This window comes from Octopus bimaculoides, chromosome 3, assembly GCF_046866305.1.
Source record: "Octopus bimaculoides isolate indiv1 chromosome 3, ASM4686630v1, whole genome shotgun sequence".
In the NCBI taxonomy this organism is placed as follows: Eukaryota; Metazoa; Mollusca; class Cephalopoda; order Octopoda; family Octopodidae; genus Octopus; species Octopus bimaculoides.
In genome coordinates this window covers 33833045-33853288 of record NC_142930.1, presented here as the reverse complement: position 1 = coordinate 33853288, position 20244 = coordinate 33833045, and the positions used below count along the sequence as shown (strand labels likewise).

General features: G+C 34.0%; 1 protein-coding gene across 1 annotated transcript in view; it reads right to left on the bottom strand.

The window, feature by feature from the left end:
- The window catches only part of LOC106870932 (phosphatidylserine synthase 1), a 58420-nt gene extending 38747 nt beyond the window's left edge, over positions 1-19673 (bottom strand). Inside the window, exon 1 of the mRNA XM_014917172.2 lies at positions 19461-19673. Coding sequence (XP_014772658.1) covers positions 19461-19651 — 191 coding nt within the window. The 5' untranslated portion in view covers positions 19652-19673. The remainder of the gene's footprint in view (positions 1-19460) is intronic.
- Positions 19674-20244: the final 571 nt, after the last annotated feature.

The window sequence follows — 20244 nt, the reverse complement described above, 5'->3', positions numbered from 1 at the left end:
GTCTGGTAGTTATTCTATCAATCTCTTTTGCTGAACCATTACATTATAGAGTTGTAATGGTGGGGGAATAAACACAAACACACACATATATAGAGAGAATGTTTGAGCTAAATTTGACAGTTTGCATAAAAGAAAACAATATCCCATCTAAAAATAAAATTATTTAAAAAAGTGAAAAAAAAATATCAACTAGATATCAACCATTTTTTGCCCATGGACCCCTTTGATTCCTATTTTCCTTGAGTGGATCCCAATCCATTTGATGTCTTTATAATTATATATTATTAGGAATTGTATCTTTTTTACTCATTTGAGCCATGTGGCTGCGGTCATGCTGGAGCACAACCATGTATAAAAGTAATTGTTAAAATATTTTGTGTATTGTGGATGTATAACCAATTTATTGCACATACATTTTACTGGTCTAATGCACAATTTTTTCATGGCCCCTGAAAAATTACTGTGAACCCCCAAATCGTAATTGAACCAAATTCGATGACTGGCTCCTGTGCCAGTGGAGCACTAACAGCACCGTCTGAGCATGATCATTGCCAGAGCAGCTGTCTGGCTTCTGTGCTGGTGGCATGTAAAAAGCACCATTCGAGCGTGATCGTTACCAGCGTCGCCTTACTGGCACTTGTTCTGGTTGCACGTGAAAAAACATTCAAGCGAGGTTGTTGCCAGTGCCGCTGGACTGGCTCCTGTGCAGGTGGCACATAAAATACACCATTTTGAGCGTGGCTGTTGCCAGTACCGCCTGATTGGCCCTAGCACCGGAGGCACGTAAAAGCACCCACTACACTCTCGGAGTGGTTGGCGTTAGGAAGGGCATCCAGCTGTAGAAACTCTGCCAGATCAGATTGGAGCCTGGTGCAGCCATCTGGTTCGCCAGTCCTCAGTCCAACCCATGCTAGCATGGAAAGTGAACGTCAAACAATGATGATGATGATGATGCATCCATGGACCCAACAATCTTATATGGACCCCAGTTGCGAACCCCTGAACTAGATTATGGTTGGGAGATAACAGTTTACTCAAAGTAACTGCCTTCAGCTTCCACCACAGCCACAAGACGGCTCTGGAACCTGGTTCTTCACTGTATTCCTGAAAGTAGATGGTGTCCGTGGAAAAGGGAGACCCAGGAAGACATGGCATGAAGTGGTAAGGATCGATCTCAGGATGATAGGTTCCTCCACAGTTTCTGTCTACCAAATTCACTCACGTGGCATTGGTCATCTTGGGACTGTAGTGGAATACACATGCACAAGGTGCTGCACCTGAAACATCAATGTTACAAAGTAAACTTCTTAATTATACAGCCATGCATGCACCTTCAAAAACCACAGTCATCTATTCTCAGATCCTCATGTCTTCACTGATTGGGCCATGCATATTGAAATCCTCCAGAAACCTTCATCTGTGCTACCATTATTCCAACCATACACCTTGATTAATGGTGCTACAGTGATGTGCAATGAAAAACAAGACAACTAATCATCAAAGCAGATTACACTCTAATTGTTAGTCAAACTATCTACAGCTGTAGCTTTCCAACCTGCATGTCAGACAGTTTTCTTATTTCTTACAATTAAACATTAATTGCCTACTTTACCTGATTGCTTGTGTTTACAAATACTTTTTATTTTACAGCAATACAACACTTAATTTTACAAACAACTTATTTACAATGTTGTTCCACTTTAGTGAAACAAAAGTGTATTGCCATCTACAAAAGGTTGAAAAACACAGAACTTTATTGACAGAATGGGTAGATTGGTTATCAAATTAGATGTAACAATTCTCCCATGACAAATGTTAACAGTGTGAGACATGGACCTAACTTAACAAGTCAGTCAGGTGAATGGAGAAATGTAAAACCATACGTCTTTCACTCAACCAGGTATGTACATGGGAGTTTTCAATATAGATATCACACAACTATTATTATTACAGTCTTTCTTACATAAAAGGGCATCAAGCACAAGAAATAAAATATTTTGCTCAAAATTTTATTCCCTTATTTTTTTCATGTGCTATTCACCATACTATTATTTTTATTGTTTTAAAATGTCCATTCCTCAAATATCTTTAGTTACCTGATTTCTAAATACATACAACTCTTTAGTTTGGTTACAACTTTATATATATATATATATATATATATATATATATATATATATATATATATATATATATATATATATATATATGTATATAAATATATATATAAATCATTATTTCTTAGTTTCAAGCCCTTTTTATTTTCATGATACTGTGTATAAAGAAGTGTAGACTAGGTCATGAAATTACATGCTTTATTACTGGCATTGCTGTTTACACAAATCAATACACAACTTGGTAACCTTGCCAGGCTCCTATTGAATGAATTGAGTAAGTTTAGCTGATGGATTTATAAGTTACAAGAAATATCACTAGATATTAAATCTCTTGAAATTTGTCCAAACAAAATACAATAAAGAGAGCATATGTGTGTGTGTTTACGTCCATTTTTGCATGCTAGTATGAGTTAGATAAATTGAGGCATTGTTTTACAATAAAGTGCCCTTCCTGTTGCTAACCCATACCAGTTTTTCATGTAAGGAATCTTATTTCAGAACTCTTTGAAGGCACAAAGTGAGCAGAAGATTGGTTGAAAAAAGTGGCACCTATCATAACCACACATAGCTTGCAACTTTCAGAGAGTGCAAATGTCAAACCAATAGTCACACAGATGTACATATATATAAGACTAGTCAGTTTCTGTATACTAAATTCACCTTGAAGGCCCTGGTCAGCCTAGGGCTATACCAGAAGACACCTGCTCAACTTGTTGTATGGAGGGACCAAACCCAAAAGGTGGTTTTGAAACAAACGTTTCAGCCACACCTGTGTCATACATGCGTGTGTGTGTATGTATATTGTGTGTTGTCTCACTGTGTCTTTGTATTTACATTGTTTGAACTATGCACCTGTTGTAGAATAAATACTACCTATTAATATTTCATCTAACACATGCCAGCAAGACAAAATAAAGAAAATAGAAAAGGGAGGAGGTAAAAATGATAATGGTGCATACGTAGAAGACCAAAAAAAAAAGTGAAAGAGTAGACACCTGAGAAAATGTAAAAGAGAGAGAGAGACATTAAAAGCACTTGTACATGTGAGAGAGAAAAAAACTGAGTATTTGCACATCATGTTGCTAATAATCTCAACAAAATTCTGGATTTTACAACTCTCAGTTTTCAGTCATAGTGAAGTTAATAGCATAGTCAACCAATAATGAACAATGCTGATCCCAACACAGCATATTTATTAGATATTTCTCACAATATTGTGTAGCAGAATAAATATTTATTTTTATCCAAGTTCTCCCTCCTCTATCACAATGTGTGTGAACCCCCATGCATCACCACCATTGCCAGCACACCTAACAGCTATCTCTAATCCATCTACTGTCCAGACTACATTATATTTAAACTTTGCAAACCAGTCAGTTTGTCTGCCTTGAAAGTAATTTCGGAGTCGTAACATATATTAAGACTGCAAAATATACACACAGCATTAGCATACATTTTGCCCCCATTTCACTATTGCAGACAAAATTTCCTTCTTCAAATATTCTCTCATCTAAAGATACTTGAACACAGAAAATAAGACAGTACATAAACAAGACGCCATGATTTTATCTCAATCTCCTCCACTCAACTGAAGTTTATTTATAAACTGTCAGTGAAAGCAGTTATAAACTTCAATGCAGCTTCATGTAAATTAACATCATACAAATATAGAGATATGAATGCAGTGCAGAGAAAAGCAATAGTTTATATGTTGTATTAGGCATGTAGTTATATGAAACCAGTGATGCCAGCATTGAATTTTATTTATATACACACACACACACACACACACACATCATCATCATAATCATCATTTAACGCCTGCCTTCCATGCTAGCATGGGATGGACGATTTGACTGAGGACTGGTGAAACCAGATGGCTACACCAGGCTCCAATCTGATTTGGCAGAGTTTCTACAGCTGGATGCCCTTCCTAACACCAACCACTCAGAGAGTATATTTTTGTGCAGAGATAGAAGTATCATGTCAAGGCTGAGTAGGTATAGATCGAGAACTGAGTAGAAGTAAAAGGGGAATGTCAGATGGATTGAGTAATAGGACATGAGAAACAGTCTCAACAGTGCACAGTCAAGTTTGAAAAGAATCTACATTCTAAGGTCCTTACTTCTGTAACAAACACTTAAACATTTACTTCTGAAATATCATCTGTATAAATAGAAGAAATCAGAAGTTTGTTGATTTTATACTACAGAAAAATAAACATATGGTACATGTATAGTTTAGAAGTGTATGATACAACAAAAATAAGCCTCAAAAGCTATTATCATTAACGTCTAATGTTCCATTATAGACATTTGTAATAATGTTGTATTGGGTCTAACGTCCTAAGAACTAATGTTAATACTGAGAACAGGAATAAGAGGTGTTGAAAATATTCAATTTTTATCATCATCACTTTTATGTCTCATGCTTGCATGGGTTTGATGGATCATCTGTAGCAGTATCTTATCATCTGTTGCAGTCCTTTGTCATCATTGTAAAGTTCAGCCTCTTGTATGTTTTTCTCTTCTGCAGTTTCTTTACATCTGGTTCATTTGGCACTTTATATCTAACTGCCATCATTCATATGCACCATTTAACAGTACTAGTAATTTCCTGTCTTGCACACTACATCTCGTTTTCTCTTAGACCCATTTTTTATGGGTTCATTTGTACAGTCATTGATACACATTGACAGTATGCCTCCAGTACAGTATACTCGTCTCATTTCCTACCAAGCTTTACATTCAATATGCATGATTTGCTGCCATGCAACACTGTGCTTAATACACGAGCATCATGCAACCTGTCCTCTACTTGAATGGAGTGTCATTTTATTACTCACAGAGGTAATAGCTCACTGGTTCATAATGTTGAACTTCTAGAAGTCTCTAATTGTAGGTTTATTATCCCTGTCAATTGCTTCCATAAGTTGTTTGAAAGTTGTGAGGTAATATGCTTTCTCATTAGCTATCACACCTTGATTCATTGGCTGCTGCAAAGTACTCTTGGGAATATATTCTATTCTCACATTATCAGAAAACTCATTGAAGTTCACTAGGATGGCTTGGTGCATTGTCTAAAAGAAGCAGTGCAGTGTTGAAAATATTGTCTGGCACTGTACCTTTCTACAGTAGGACATAAAATGTTTGCAAGCCACTCTTGCAAACCATATATATATACACATATATATATATATATACATACATATATACATATGCATATATATATATATATATATATATATATATATATATATATATATTAGATAAATATTCACTGCAACCTAAGAAAATATACACAAACACGAGTATACACTATATAATTTATGTATGCAAGTACATATGATTATAATTTTTCAAATTGTTAACTAGTTTGATGTTAGCTAAATCACTGACAAGTGACCTTTCAGCTAAGCAGAAAATGTAATTTTTAGAGTGAAAGTACAGACTGTATCCTGAAATGGCCATGCTTTACAATTCCCTTGAGTGCAAAATGCCATAACCTGAGGTAACTGCAACGTAAAGACGACCTGTACGCATACACACATATATATGTAAATGACATTAAAACCTTCCTTGGTTGATGTGAAACAAAATATACATGGTTTTAGATGTCTAGCCAAAGACACTTACTTTAGCTTTCTATAAGTAGAAGCCTTACTTGATTCAGCTTATATAAGCAGAAGCTTTACTCGATTCAGCTATATACAGTATATATAGTTAACATATCCAAATAAATGTCAATTTCAGAAGTAATGAACAGAAGAACATCTTTAATATAAATACACACAGATGCTTATATTTGCTGGGTCAAAATGGTGAAAAAAGAAAAAAAGAAAACAAGACATTTGGTGTAAATTCATCCCGTGGATCAACCATCTGGTCTGTGATTAACGATTTTAAAATGACCTACAGCTACTTTAGATACATTAGCTGCAATCTCAGACAGCATGGAAAGATAAGTTTGAAATTATACAACTGACTTAACTTTTCTCTCAAACTTAGTTTCCAACTATTCTGGTTCTTTATCTACTGTCTTTTACATGTTTCAGTCAATTGTCTATGGGCATACAATCAGAGTTGGTGCAGTGGTTCATAGCAGTCAAAATTTCCTCAAAAAAAACATATACATATATAGGTGCAAGTGTGGCTGTGTGGTAAGAAGTTTGATTCCCAACCACATGGTTCTGGGCTCAGTCTCACTGCATGGTACCTTGGATAAGTGTCTTCCACTACAGCCTCAGGCTGTCCAAAGCCTTGTGAGTTAATTTGGCAGACAGAAACTGAAAGAAGCTGGTCATATGTATGTGTCTGTGTGTGTCCTCCACCACTGCCTGACAACTGATGTTGGTATGTTTATATCTCTATAACTTAGCAGTTCAGTAAAAGAAACTAATAGAAACAGGCTTTACAAAAAATATTTACTGGGGCTGATTCATTTAACTAAAATTTTTCAAGGTGGTGCTCCAGCATGGCCAGTCTATTGAGTGAAACAAGTAAAAAATAAAAGATATAATCACACCCATTCCTATTCACCATTTTATTTCTGTTTTCCATATTGGTAATGGGTTGGATGGATTTTCGGTTTCCACTCACAAGGCTTTGATTGGCTGAAAACCCTTAGTTTCCTCTCAAACATTTATAATCCATTCATCTAACTTCTCTGCCCACATGGGGGTAGAGACCTTGGGTACCTCCCCTATAGAGTGCTATCCAAAGCAACCATCATTACACTTTCCTAACATCTATAAGAACAATTGAAATAATTAAAAAATAATTACTTATATTATAAATTACTTAAGGAAGGGAAATGAAAAACATTAAAAAACAACAAAGATTGTAAAACAGAGAAATGTGAAGTAGTTGCATTTTCCTTCTAAATTGCTGTAATCCAAAAGTAAAATAATAATTGCCATAAAATACATAGTGAAAAGTGAGCATAAATGAAAGTAGTGGCTGGAAGTGGAAAAAGAAGTAAACCTAGATCAAAAAAATGGAAAATGAAAGTAGGAAAGGAGATGACTTCTGTGAATAAGGGGTTTAGAGAGAGTGTGTGGTGCGAGTTTTGAGTAATGCTGATGGTATTATTTTAATCAAAATATAACTGGAATTTTTAAGATGTTACTATAATTTTAGATTTATCTGAAACTGTTCTGAAATACTTCTGGTCACATATATAGATGTATTTGCATAAGAATCACTTGGCCTGTTACTGCATAAACTGTACGAAAATAACAGTTTCAAGACATTCCTAAGATGCTCAATCACAGTCATCAATTCAAAAGAGACTTGTGGGAGCTTATATGAAAAGATAGTAAGAAAAAGAAACATGAGTAGATTGCAGAATCAGAACACTAACAAGGCACAGAGCAATAGTTAAAGTACAAAATAAAACTATGGAATGAAAAAAGAAAAAGAAAGAAAGAAAGAAAAAGAATGAAAGCAGAGCTGAGCCAACAATAACAGTAAGATTTGCTAATGAGATTCAAGAGTAAAGAAATCAAAGAATTGATGAACAGCTACAAGATTAGAAAATTATACTGAAGAACAAAAGAGAGGCATGGTAAATAAATGAAAGAATAAGAGATTAAGAGCTACTGAGAGAATACAAAATGAAAGAAAAAGTAATGGTGACATCAGGAGATTAATAGCTCCCACGATAAAGGTAAAGTTCAGATTTTGTAACAGTAACATTTATCAGAATGCCTGAAGGATATTATGAATATGCCAAGTCACCTCATTATACCAATTTTAAGAACATTAGCTCATATAACTTACTACTTTAGTTTGTTTCATGAAAGGTTGGGCTAAAATAGCTGAATCACATGATCAAATCCCTTTTGTTTTAAAGGATATGGGTTATTCTACTGGTACATTTTTTATATGAATCCTAACAGAAGATGAAAGATAATTACTCAATTGTATGTCACTGATTTAATACTGACTAATGAAACTAGTCTTAATCACTAAGCTAACGATATATCTCTGAAAAAGGGGCACCCTCGATAGAATTAGAAAACGTTGTTTATGCATTGTTTGGGCTATAAAATGCTGTAAGAAGTGGAAGATATGGAGCATATACATACAATAGGAAAATAGACAAGCTTCAACATTAAGCATGGAATTTACAAGAAAACTGATAAAAAACTTTATCAGCAGTGGTCAAAGTAACAATAATATTCAGGAATGCAGCCACTGGATAAAGACTTCTGATTCTTCCTGTTACTTCTTTGAGTTTTCATTCTTTGTCTGCTTATGTTTGTGTTCATGATTTGAGCATAATTTTCATATATACATATAAACACAATAGTCTACCATATAACTTCTGTTAAGCAAATTGAACTTACAAAGCTATGATCAAGAGAAGGCTATAGTATAAGACATCCACTCAATGTACTGTGCAGTAGGATCAAACATGAAATCACATGGTTGCACAGCACACATAGCCATAAGTAACTGCAGAACATTGGAGATGAGGAATCACATTGTCCTTGGCTGCCAAGTCTCAACCAAGAAAGAATACATTGACAGGCATAAAGCAAATCTAAAAAATATAATTTTTAACCAACAAAACTATTAGTTATTACCACTGCTCACTCAAGGTTATAAAAGTTAGTGGTGGAGGGTATCAAATCAACCTCTATGTTACTGGTACTTATTAAATCTTGAGGGATGAAAAGTCAAGTCAACTGATTTTGAACTCATAATTTTATTAATATGGCATCAAAAGTCAACTACAAACAGATGATGACAGGTTTTTATTGAATCTGTATGGAAGAAATTTGACCCAGCTCTACACATTTGACAAACTAACTTTACAGTGCAGTTGCTTCTAAAATGTTATTGTGGACCCTACTTACAGCTAGGTGTAATGGATTATTGAAAGGCAAGAAAATGTCATTGAAATAAAATAACAAGTGAATCTATGTCTCATCAATTTTATTTCAAATTATCCTGCAGTATTGTGTTCTCAATTTGAAAATAGGTTGTAGGACTGATATTGAAGTATTCCAATCTCTATATTAAATATCAATAGTTGGAAGTTTTACTTCTCTTAATTTATTCAAATAAAAGAATTGATAAATGACAACATGTAACCTTCAGAGGAAACAGCTGAATACCAAACATTTACAGACCACATCAAAATGAAGCTGAGAAAAAAAAAAACTATTCTGAAATATCAGCCATGAATCCCATTATAATAACATATAATTTCAACAACTGCTGATATTTCCTGTTCTAGGATGGTTCTTCTTCAGACTTTAGTTTCAGAATTATGAAATATGAGAAGCTTCTTAATATTATGCCAACTGGTGGCTGCTGAAACTGAATAGTCTATCTCTTCTTTCGGTATTGTTCTTCTCATAGACCTTTCAGTTAGTATGGCATATTAAAATGAACCGCTTAATATGCCATACTAACTGCTGATGTATGCTAAACATTACCTGACTACTGAACACCTGGTAACAAAACAGCTCAATTAATAATTATATGACTTGATAACTTATCATTACCATCTGATGGCTGTTAAAATATTTCCTATATGCATGAGAAAAACTTGATCTCATTACAAACTATTTCCTATATGCATGAGAAAAATTTGATCTCATTACAAACAAACTACATATTAATTTCTGGTTAGTATAGCACTCTACCACTAATACCATATCTCTCTCTCTCTTTTGCTAAGTGGAATAGAGGATAGTTACAGATTTTGTCCACAGATATAAACTCTTAGTTTTCTGACTGCTATTAAATAACCTCTTACTGTCTGCTAAATAACATTATTGCTGTTTACTTACCAGCACAAGGATATGTTGTTTCCTTTGGGCTAGTAAGCTGCAAATCCCTCCCCACTCAGGCCTACTTGAAACAGTCTTGCTCCTCTTCCCATCATCTTATCTCTCAGATCATACACCAAACACTTCACCCAATCCTTCTCTCATAGAACAGCAATAATCTGGAAAGAAAAATTCCCAAAATGTTCACTAAATATCACATTCTTTCTTCATCTACCAACTTACTGAAAAAAATTTGAGGACTACTACATATCGTGTCCTAGAAATAACTGGTTTCTTACCCCCACCCTGTCTGTCTGTCTCTCCAATATATTATATATGCATGGCTGTGTTGCAAGAAGTTTGCTTCCCTACCACATGGCTCTGGGTTCAGTCCCACTGCGTGGCACCTAGGGCAAGTGTTTTCTACTATATCCTTAGGTTGACCAAAGCCTTGTGAGTGGATTGGTATACGGAAACTGAAATAAGCCTGTTGTGTGTGTGTGTGTATTTGCACCCCCCCCCACTGCTTGACAAAACCAGTGTTGGTGTGTTTATGTCCTTGTAACTTAATGGTTCAGCTAAAGGGACTGCTAGAATAAGTACTAGGCTTGAAAATAGGTACTGGGGTTGATTCGCTCAACTAAATTTCTATGAGGCAGTGCTCCATCATGGTCACAGTCTAATGACTGAAACATGTAAAAGCATATATATATATATATATATATATATATATATATATATATATATATATATATTGCTGTCAACTAAACAATCAGCAGATCTATTTTAAAACGGGGGCGCCAGTATTTTCTTAACGAAACACTAACGAAACACTTTGAAACTTGGGACACTGGTAGAATGTGTCATATAAAACATCTTTTACTCTTAGTCTTCTTAACAAAAAAAAGGAATTCCCAAGTTATTCCATGTTAAAGTTGTCGTATTTCTGTAATTTCAACCAATCACTGACGTCTATTCAGCTCAATAGAGTTACTGCTGGGCGGTCATAAAAATGTTATTCCCTGTGACATATTTCATCCGGTTTAATCGTAATTTATACGCATATATTGTTTATATAATAAATTACGCTGTGCGTATCTATGTGTGTAACAATTTTAGAGTTCTGATTCTAGAGTTAGGGTTAGTTTTAGGGTTACGGTTACGGTTAACAGTCTAGTTAGGGTTAGGGTATTAATACAATATACACCGTTACAGCACTAAATGTTTTCAACTGAATAGACGTCAGTGATTAGTAGAAATTATCGAAATAAGACAATTTTTTACATGAAATAAATTCGAATACAAAATTTTTTTTCTGTTGTATAACACAAAATAGATAAGTATACGAAGTTTGAAAGTCTTTCCGTACCAAAAACACTACATAAAACATAAATGAAAACTGGCGCCCCCGTTTTAAAATAGATCCCAATCAGCTGTATTGGATTTAATCCCAGTTTCAAAGTGGCTGGGTGAGTGCTTGTTGTGTCTCTAATGTAAAGATTCAGACTAACTTTGTATTTTAAATTAAAAAAAACTCATTAATTATCTAAACTTCCTACTGCTCTCACTTGACAACTGTATCTCCTTTGGGTAACCTTTTACAAGTCTATTCAATCAGGCCTCTGAATGCTAAATAAGCCATCCTTTGGTTTGGTTTATTTAGCATTCCAGCACATCTTCAACTAGTAAATAAATGTATCTTCTAATCTTCAAACTTTTAAGGATTATCACTCAATTAATTTCATATGAATTAAAAGACTGAGACAAAATGATTCTGGATAGGATGTTACTTTACCTCAGATAACAAATCTGAAACCTAGTTGTATGACCACTAAGTGACTGGAATAGTGCTTAATTAAGTACACTATGTCAAAACAATGAAGTCTGCTGTACATTTCAGCTCACAACTGGATATCATGTTCACTCAGCCCTTTCACAACTACACCTCATCTTCACCACTAGTGAATATTAACTGGTCAATTTCATTATACCAACATAGTGAGTTGAAAGAAGTCATTATGAAAAGAGACTTCCACTACGAAGCAAAAACACAATAAATGACTTTCTTTTTACTGTTACTTAGACTGGGAAGAAAGGAAGTGCCTATAGCTCTGCAGAATATTCAAAATTAGCAACAAGTTATTGTTGAGCCACACATCAGCCATGACCATTCACTCATTTTGCATGTTATGGACTACATTATTCAATCTTCTTGCTGTTTCTTAAGACAGTAGAGCACATATACTGACAGATATTTGTCTGCTATTTCTTAAAAATCGATCAACCACATAATGGGTCTTGTTGGTTCATGATGCAGCTGATATTCAGTTTGATCTTCTAAAGGTTAGGATGTAGTGGGTGACAGACAAGCAAGGAAAGACAAAAATTCCATGTGTGCAGCTCTATGAAGAAAGGAGCAAGTTGTTTTTTGTATAGGTTGGTGACATAAATTGTTAATTTAAAGAAAAAGAAACTATTGAAGTAGATGAAACAGAAGACAACATATCTGCAACCTGTTGGGGACTCAGTGATTGAACCTGATAACATATTTTATTAGTCAAAATTTTTTTTAAAATAGGCACAGACATTGCTATGCACAGACTAAGTGATTAAGAAGCTTGCTTCTCAACCATTCAATTTTGGGTTCAGTCCCACTGCACAACACCTTAGGCAATTGTCTTCTACTTTAACCCCAAGTTGAGCAAGGTTTTGTGAGTGGATTTGCTAGATGGGAACCAAGTAGATAAGCCACACCACCCAGATAAGATTTCACAATGAATGAAGATAAGAATGAGTAATAATATTGCCTACCTTCATCTATAATATTATTCTGATGCAGCTTATGTATTCAATACTATAACTATGAAATGAAATTGAAGTCTTAATCTAATATATCTACATGAAAATAAAATCAAAGCTATAATCTTCTATAGACACAACTTTTATATTCTTCATGAGACAATTGACTAGCAAAGAAATATTTTCAATTAAATATATAATCAAGTATAATAGAACATGATAAGAATTTAGAATTATCAAGAAAGAGAAATAATTCTTTTTAGGAACAGCGAACTGCATGCATACATTACATACATATGACATCAACCACATTATTGCTGTGAGAGAAAGAGAAAAAATATGCTGTTGTAGAAATCATCTGCCCTCTAGACACCAATGTGGTCAGAAAAATACAAGAGAAAGGAGACCTCTATGGACCATTGGTAAGGTGTTTGCAAATCCAGTACCATACATACACGTCAGCTTCATAACTATTATTGTTGGAGCAATAAGATATATACCAACCCACCTGGAGCAAAGCGTGATTGAACTTCAGTTGCTGGGGAGAAAATGCAACTCCTTAATTCACATGTTACAAATGATCACAATATCTGGGACAATAAAAATCTGCAAGACCTATTTAAGATTTAAAGGGTGATGAGCAAAAGATGCTTTTCTTCACAACTTTACTACCAAGCAGGTGGCTGGTCAAAATTAAATTAAAGAGAAAAAGAATATACACACATACATATCACTTTATTTATTTACTGCTTTTAGTCATTGGACTGCAGCCAAGCTTAATCACTACCTTTATGAATTTAGTTGATCATACCAACTCCAGTACTTATCTATACCTGACCCATATATTTCTGATATATATTTTTTTAGAGTTCACAGTTCAATGGAGCAGATGTTAAATTACTTCATTCACTGGGATAATTACTTCATTCAAGTTCAGGTACATGTAATTTTCTGTGATATGAAAATAAGAAGGTAGTACAATGTATTCAGATTTGCTAAAAAGTTTTACAAATGTAAATGTACCATAGCAAAATAGTATAGATGTGGTTTTCAATTTCTTTCTATACTTAAAATTATTTACTTCTTGAAAAGAGATAAAGATAATAATTAGATAACAACCCCCAAGTTTGAAGAGGTGATAACTGTATAAAAAGAATAGAGATTTCAAAGAAGTTCTCTTTTACCACTTTTACTGCTACCTATTAGGCTTTACACTATCTTCAGAAAAAAAAATCAAATATCTCTTGGTCATCTAAAAAGTACCAGCATTTTACAGTTTTCAAAATAACAGTGGAATTTCTGCAGGGTATGCTAGTTTTGGCTATTCCATTATATAAGATGTAAATGATAAAGAATGAGAAGTAGCTCTTAATTGTTAAAAATAACTTCTGTGAAGAGTGGCTAGATCATTAAGACTGGGTGGGGGTGTAAAACACTGAAATATTGATGTGAAACAGCACACTTCTCTAGGAGATCTTACAGTATTATTTCAATCAAACCTACATATTTTTTGGTGAAAATCTTTACTTCACACTTGAGTAATTTGTTTCTAAAATAAGCCAAATGTAAAACTGCTGAAATTATGCTACAATCTATTAAATATAATTACTGTCCTATCCACAAAAACAAATACCTGTGCGAGATCTCAATTCACAAGTGGTTAGCCAACACACTACACATCAATTATATTACCGGCATTAATTTCAACTTTTCCAAGTCCAGCTTTGGTTACAAATTGATTGGTACATTAAGATGTCTGATAGTGAACTAAAACACGAGACATGCCAAAAAAAAAAAAAAAAAAAAAAAAAATCCTGCCAAGAACAACACAGAAAACTACATTTCTGCCAAGAATAAGAGGTATTTTTAGGTGTCTAAGATCTGACACGTCAAGTGTATAAAAGTACCAGTTTAACGTATGTGTGTGTGTGTGTGTGTGTGCACATCTTAATTCTTGGTTGAAATCATGTCATGTTTGTCCTTGAGAAACAAAATATATGTCAACAGGGTTATCACTAATGGGATCTCCTGATTATGAAAAATCAAACAAAGTATGCACATCAGAAGTTTTGCTTTATCTATTTCAGTTGTTTGAGATTAAATACATAACAAAGGTGTGTGAAGGAATTATGCCAAATATAAGTTCTGAAAAGGTAAAACCTGTCTGGTCCATGAAAGGACAGTAAAAAAAAGATGGTTGAGGCAGAAGAGCAAGGAAGGACTGATTTGGTTTCTAAACAAATAATAAACCTCATAAGTTTCTTGTAAAGATGTCTGCAATGTAACCACATAGTTCTGCATTTAATCCCACTGTACAGTACCTTAAATGTCTTCTACAGTAGCCTTGGCTTGACAAATAACTTGTGACTGAAAACTGGTATTGAGAAACTGTAAGGAAGCTCATTATCATATACATATGTGACAGTTGTGCCTCTTTATGCCAATAATTTAGTTTGACAAATATAAATTGATAAAATAAATAGCAGACTGAAATCAGTACTGGGATTTGTATGACTGTCTAAACCCCAGAAAGCAACTCCCCCAGAGGCCAAAAGAAGGGAAAGAATAATAAGGGTGGTGGGTATAACAACCACCAATTTAGAACTACCCAATCTGCTAGAGACCATCCATCAAACAATCTGCATGAAAGAATTAACCCAGTATTATAAACAACAAATACTTTTAACTATAACCCTCATAATCTGTGAAGTTGAGGAAGTGGTGAATAACAAACCAAAAGGATTTTGTGTTCTACTGCATACATCACGATATTTCATTTCTGGCCCAGTTCACTGTACTGTATAAATAAATTTTTCACCCCAAGTCAACACTGATCAATAAATCATGATCAAAAATATTCTAGTCATGACCACTCCATCTCTTTTTCTTTGAACAGTTTATCTATAACCAGTCTCTTAAAAAAAAACAAAAACAAATTGCAGAATGCGATGTGCGGGCATTTTGGCTGTTATGTAATAAATACAGCTGATTTAAGTGTTTTAATATATAATTGAATATTCAAAACTAGTATATCCCCTGGAGAAATTCCAGTTATTTTGTATAGATAACTGAGAAATGTGCAATTTCTTTTGTATTCTTTTCTAAAATGCTAAAATGTTTAAAGTGCAATGTTCTCTTTTAATTATTTGCTGTAGATGTGCGCAGAAGTTCACTTGGTGCAAATTTTGTATTTCTTAGCAAGGCATGGGCATATCAAGATGAGTAACGATCTTTAATTTTTTAAAAAATTGATTCTGTCTTGAAAACTTTGTGAGCACACATTTTTTTCCCTTGTGCACAAGTTATAAAATTTGTTTAAACAGTACACACTGAAGGTACAGCTTTGGGGAAACATTGGTTGAAAGTGCTCTGCCCTAATCCGACTGCACCAAACATGTTTCATGATAAAGCATAGGAGGGGAAGAGTTTTATGTCAAGTAATAGATGTATTAAAAATCCAAAACCTATTTCTACTTGGCTATATCACTTTATACTCTGGGCCTACGGCAATTATTTGAATAATTTTAACACAATTATGGTTTCAGTTTATTTTCTTATTTTAACGTCCAGATAACTACAGCTGTTAAACATCATGAATTAAGAGTTAGTTCATTAGTGGTGTTGGCCAGATTGTCACCACCTGATACTTTTAACAGGGCTTTCGAAATTATAATTGCATCTTAATTACTTGCAAATTCCGCGGATACAATGAAATTGCATACAACATTCCATATCTACCAAACCAGTTTTTTTCTTCTTTGCCCTAACAGTTCATCATTATCATTAATTAGAATTCAATTATCTTCTAAGTATCACTCGGTTATCTACTCTCTGTATCACTTCCTACTAAAGAATAAAAAAAATTAAATCTCGATGCCGAACCAGATAGCGATGTTTATATAGAACACGTTACATATTAATAGAAATAAAATTAGGTCTAAATGTAGGTTTCGAAAAAAAAACACCATCCGGATAATCACAACCCAACTTTCCCGCCGTTTATTTTCAGTTTTGATTTTTCGAAATTGAATTTAAAATCACAGAATGTCTATGGAAATACAGATTTCACCGATATTATTAATTTTAATTTTACAGAATAACGCTATTAAAAAATGGCTATATTTTACAGATGACCACAGAATATAACCAAGTGCAACAATTAGGAAAGTACCTGAAATCTGCTCTCTAATAATCTAGAAACTATTCCCTCTACATATGCTGCTTATGCGGTCGAGAAAGGCATAAGCATCACAAATAGCTAGTTCTGAAGATTTGAGGTCAAATATCAACGTTAGAAACGACTGTTTTATAGAAAAGTGACTAGTTGACAACGATAGAATATGGGCTTGATTTAAATTGCCGTACAGTATTTTAGAGACCCTAAATCTAATCAATAATTAATCAACTAGATGACTTCAATTTGCAATTAATGCTCTCTAATATAGTACACAAGCTGTTAAGAATACCAAACATGACACTGACATCAGGGAGGAGGGTCAATATATGCATTCATTATTTATATACTTAATACAAAATTTTTCTCTAGAAAGGTTTGAAACTTCGTACATATCAATTACATAAATGTGTGTGGTGTTAAAGAGCCCTTGAAACTACGTTAAGGTCGAAGGGGCACCATGAGGAATCTTAGAGGTTATATATATTGTATGTTCTATCGTAGTTAAAGTACGTATTTTTTTTTTTGTATCTCGACATTGTTAGATTTAAAAGTACAAACTCGTAAGAATATGTATAGCAAGTACTCCGCGTTTCCCAGCTTGATAAAGAAATTAAATTATACAAGTAATTTGAATGAATATATAATATATATTTTAATTTTTCTATCCCAAAATCTGATTTCATGTATGATGAAAAATATAAATATAGTACAATGAAAACAAAAAAGTAAAAATTTACATTAAACACGAATTTTGAAGTGGTTTTATTTAAGTGAACACGTGAGAATAAAAGCGGGAGGGGGGGGGGGGTGAAAAATATCAGCATAACTTGTGAAGAATAACTATGAAATTGTTTCTACACGTAAGCGAAGCAAATTGATCCTGATGTTTATATTATATAAAAGAAATATGACTAAATTCTCCTTGTAATTCACATGCCATCTCGAATGAACAAGTATTTCCGATTGTATATATCTAGAACCTATACAGTCACAGTTTTGTGTACGAAATTTTAGAAAGGATTAATTGAAAATATTGTTCAGATTCTCTTATCTATAAAATAGATTATAGTACTCTTTTCAACTAATCACTGGTGATACACGTGTGTGTATTTAGTTATAATTCAAGATGTCCTTAAAATTTATAAGTAAGCATTTCCAGTGTTAAGAATAATTACACGGTACTGAGAAAAAAAATGTCATAGGATTCAACATTGAACCAATTTATTTCTCCTTTTAAACTATCAATTAGCATCTACAATAACGATCAGCAAGGAAAAGCTAGCAACATCATTAAACAAAGCTTTTCTTGAAATAAATTTGGTAAATTTGTTTTGGATTTACGAAGAATAATATGTTTAGCTTTGGATAAAGGAAAAAAATATTTTACATAAATTTAGTTTTCTCAACTATATTCGACATACTTCTTGTCAACACTAATTAAACAAGGGTATAAAATGTGTGTACGACTATTCTTTCTACTTCGTAGATATATATATATATATATATATATATATATATATATATATGGTACTACTAAAGCAGCGCGGACCCGAACGCGCAGTCGCGCGTCCGCGCTAGCTAGTCTTGAGTGGTCGATCCTAACCCTAACCCTAAACACGTATTCATTTGCACACGCGGGTAAGGGATAGGGTTAGGATCGACCACTCAAGACTAGCTAGTGCCTATATATATATATATATATATATTATATATATATAGGCAGAGGTAACGTAAAAACGGAATGATTGGGGTGCTTATACACTCTGGTCATAAGACTATTAATTATGCAGTTACGTTTCCGTTAAAGTGGACAGACAATGTGTGACTTAAAACATGAATCAACGTATCGGTTTTTACTAATTATCTATGTTGCATTCACGTGGTTCGATAAATAATAATAGAGTGATTGTGAAAGTATACATTACACACGGGAAATCAATGCTGAAAGTAGGGTTACAAACAACAGCAATATAGAAAACGTAAGTAACCCCTCCACACACTATCTACGAGCTGAATTAAATTTTAATTTACCGAGACATGATGTTAAGTTATACAGGAAAGGTAAATTAAAGCGACGGAATTAGATGACAAGTGCTTGTACGCGCGCGTGCGACAGAATGAATGCACAAGATATAATGGGGTGACTGATGGCGTCATGTATTATAGTAAAGTGTATATTTTGCCGTTTTACACGTGAATGAGCTGTTGTAATTTAGCGAAACAGCAGAACTTCATCATATGATGAGATGACTTTTAAAATATAGTATGGCTACGATAAAAAATTTAAAAAAGGGGGGGGGGGCAGTGAGACTTGCACGGGATTCTTTTCCGTAGAGGAATAAAACATTTAAGAAAATGAAAACATGTAAATATAAATCGAAGTATGTCCACTAAGATGTGAAATTGATAACGAAAGGAATATTTTTTATATTACGGTAGTTAATTATCAGGCAAATTTTGGCTTAACTTTGAGTTAACAAAGGGAGTTTGACAAAAGGAAAAGGGGGGAAAAAAATCGTTCATAGAATTCCATGTTAGAAAAGATGTAGTTTAAAGGACCGGCTTATAAAGATATTAGACTCACCTCATGAAAGCCACGTAAAGTAGACCGATGATGCACAATGTCAACAAACTAATCGTGTGAGGCTGGTAAAAAAATTCCAATGTTATATCATCGACAGGCTGTTCGTTAATAGCCCGAAAATGTTCTTTTTCTTCTTTCGCGAGTGCATTTTTATTGATGCTACGTCTGCCGCTGGCCCGCACAGCAGCCATGGCTTTCTAAGGAAGAGGAGACAACTCTGCAACAAGGTTATCCCGTTATAGGGTTATCTGTCTGTCTGTCTGTCTGTCTGTCTAACTCGCTAGCTAGTTAGCTTGCTAGCTAGTTAGCTTGCTAGCTATTCCAGCTGCCTGGCTAGTTATTCACCTCATTGTCCTCGTGTATATTAAGTAATGATTGGAATTATAAATTTATATATATATAAAAAGATTCTCACGTGCCCTATCGACCTGTTTAGAAATAGTAGCCAAATCCTCCTAAAAATTACATTCAACCGTTGTGAAAAGTGAAGGATTCATATAGACTGGATAGTGTAGCAGTTTTATATCCTCAATACCCGGGATAAAAGACAGGATGGTCATAGCTGAAACGTTTTAACCATAGGCCCACTTAGTCACAGCTGATCTACGGTTAGTCAGACAAGAAAGGAGGAGAAGAATAACGAGGCATGACGACCTAAGTTGTTGTGTATTTTTCACACTTGTATGGTTATAAATTATGCTGAAAAGTGTAAATTGAAGAGATATGGAAGTATAGTGTATATTTTAGTGTCTTTTGCGACTGATAGGAAAAGCCTTTAAAGACC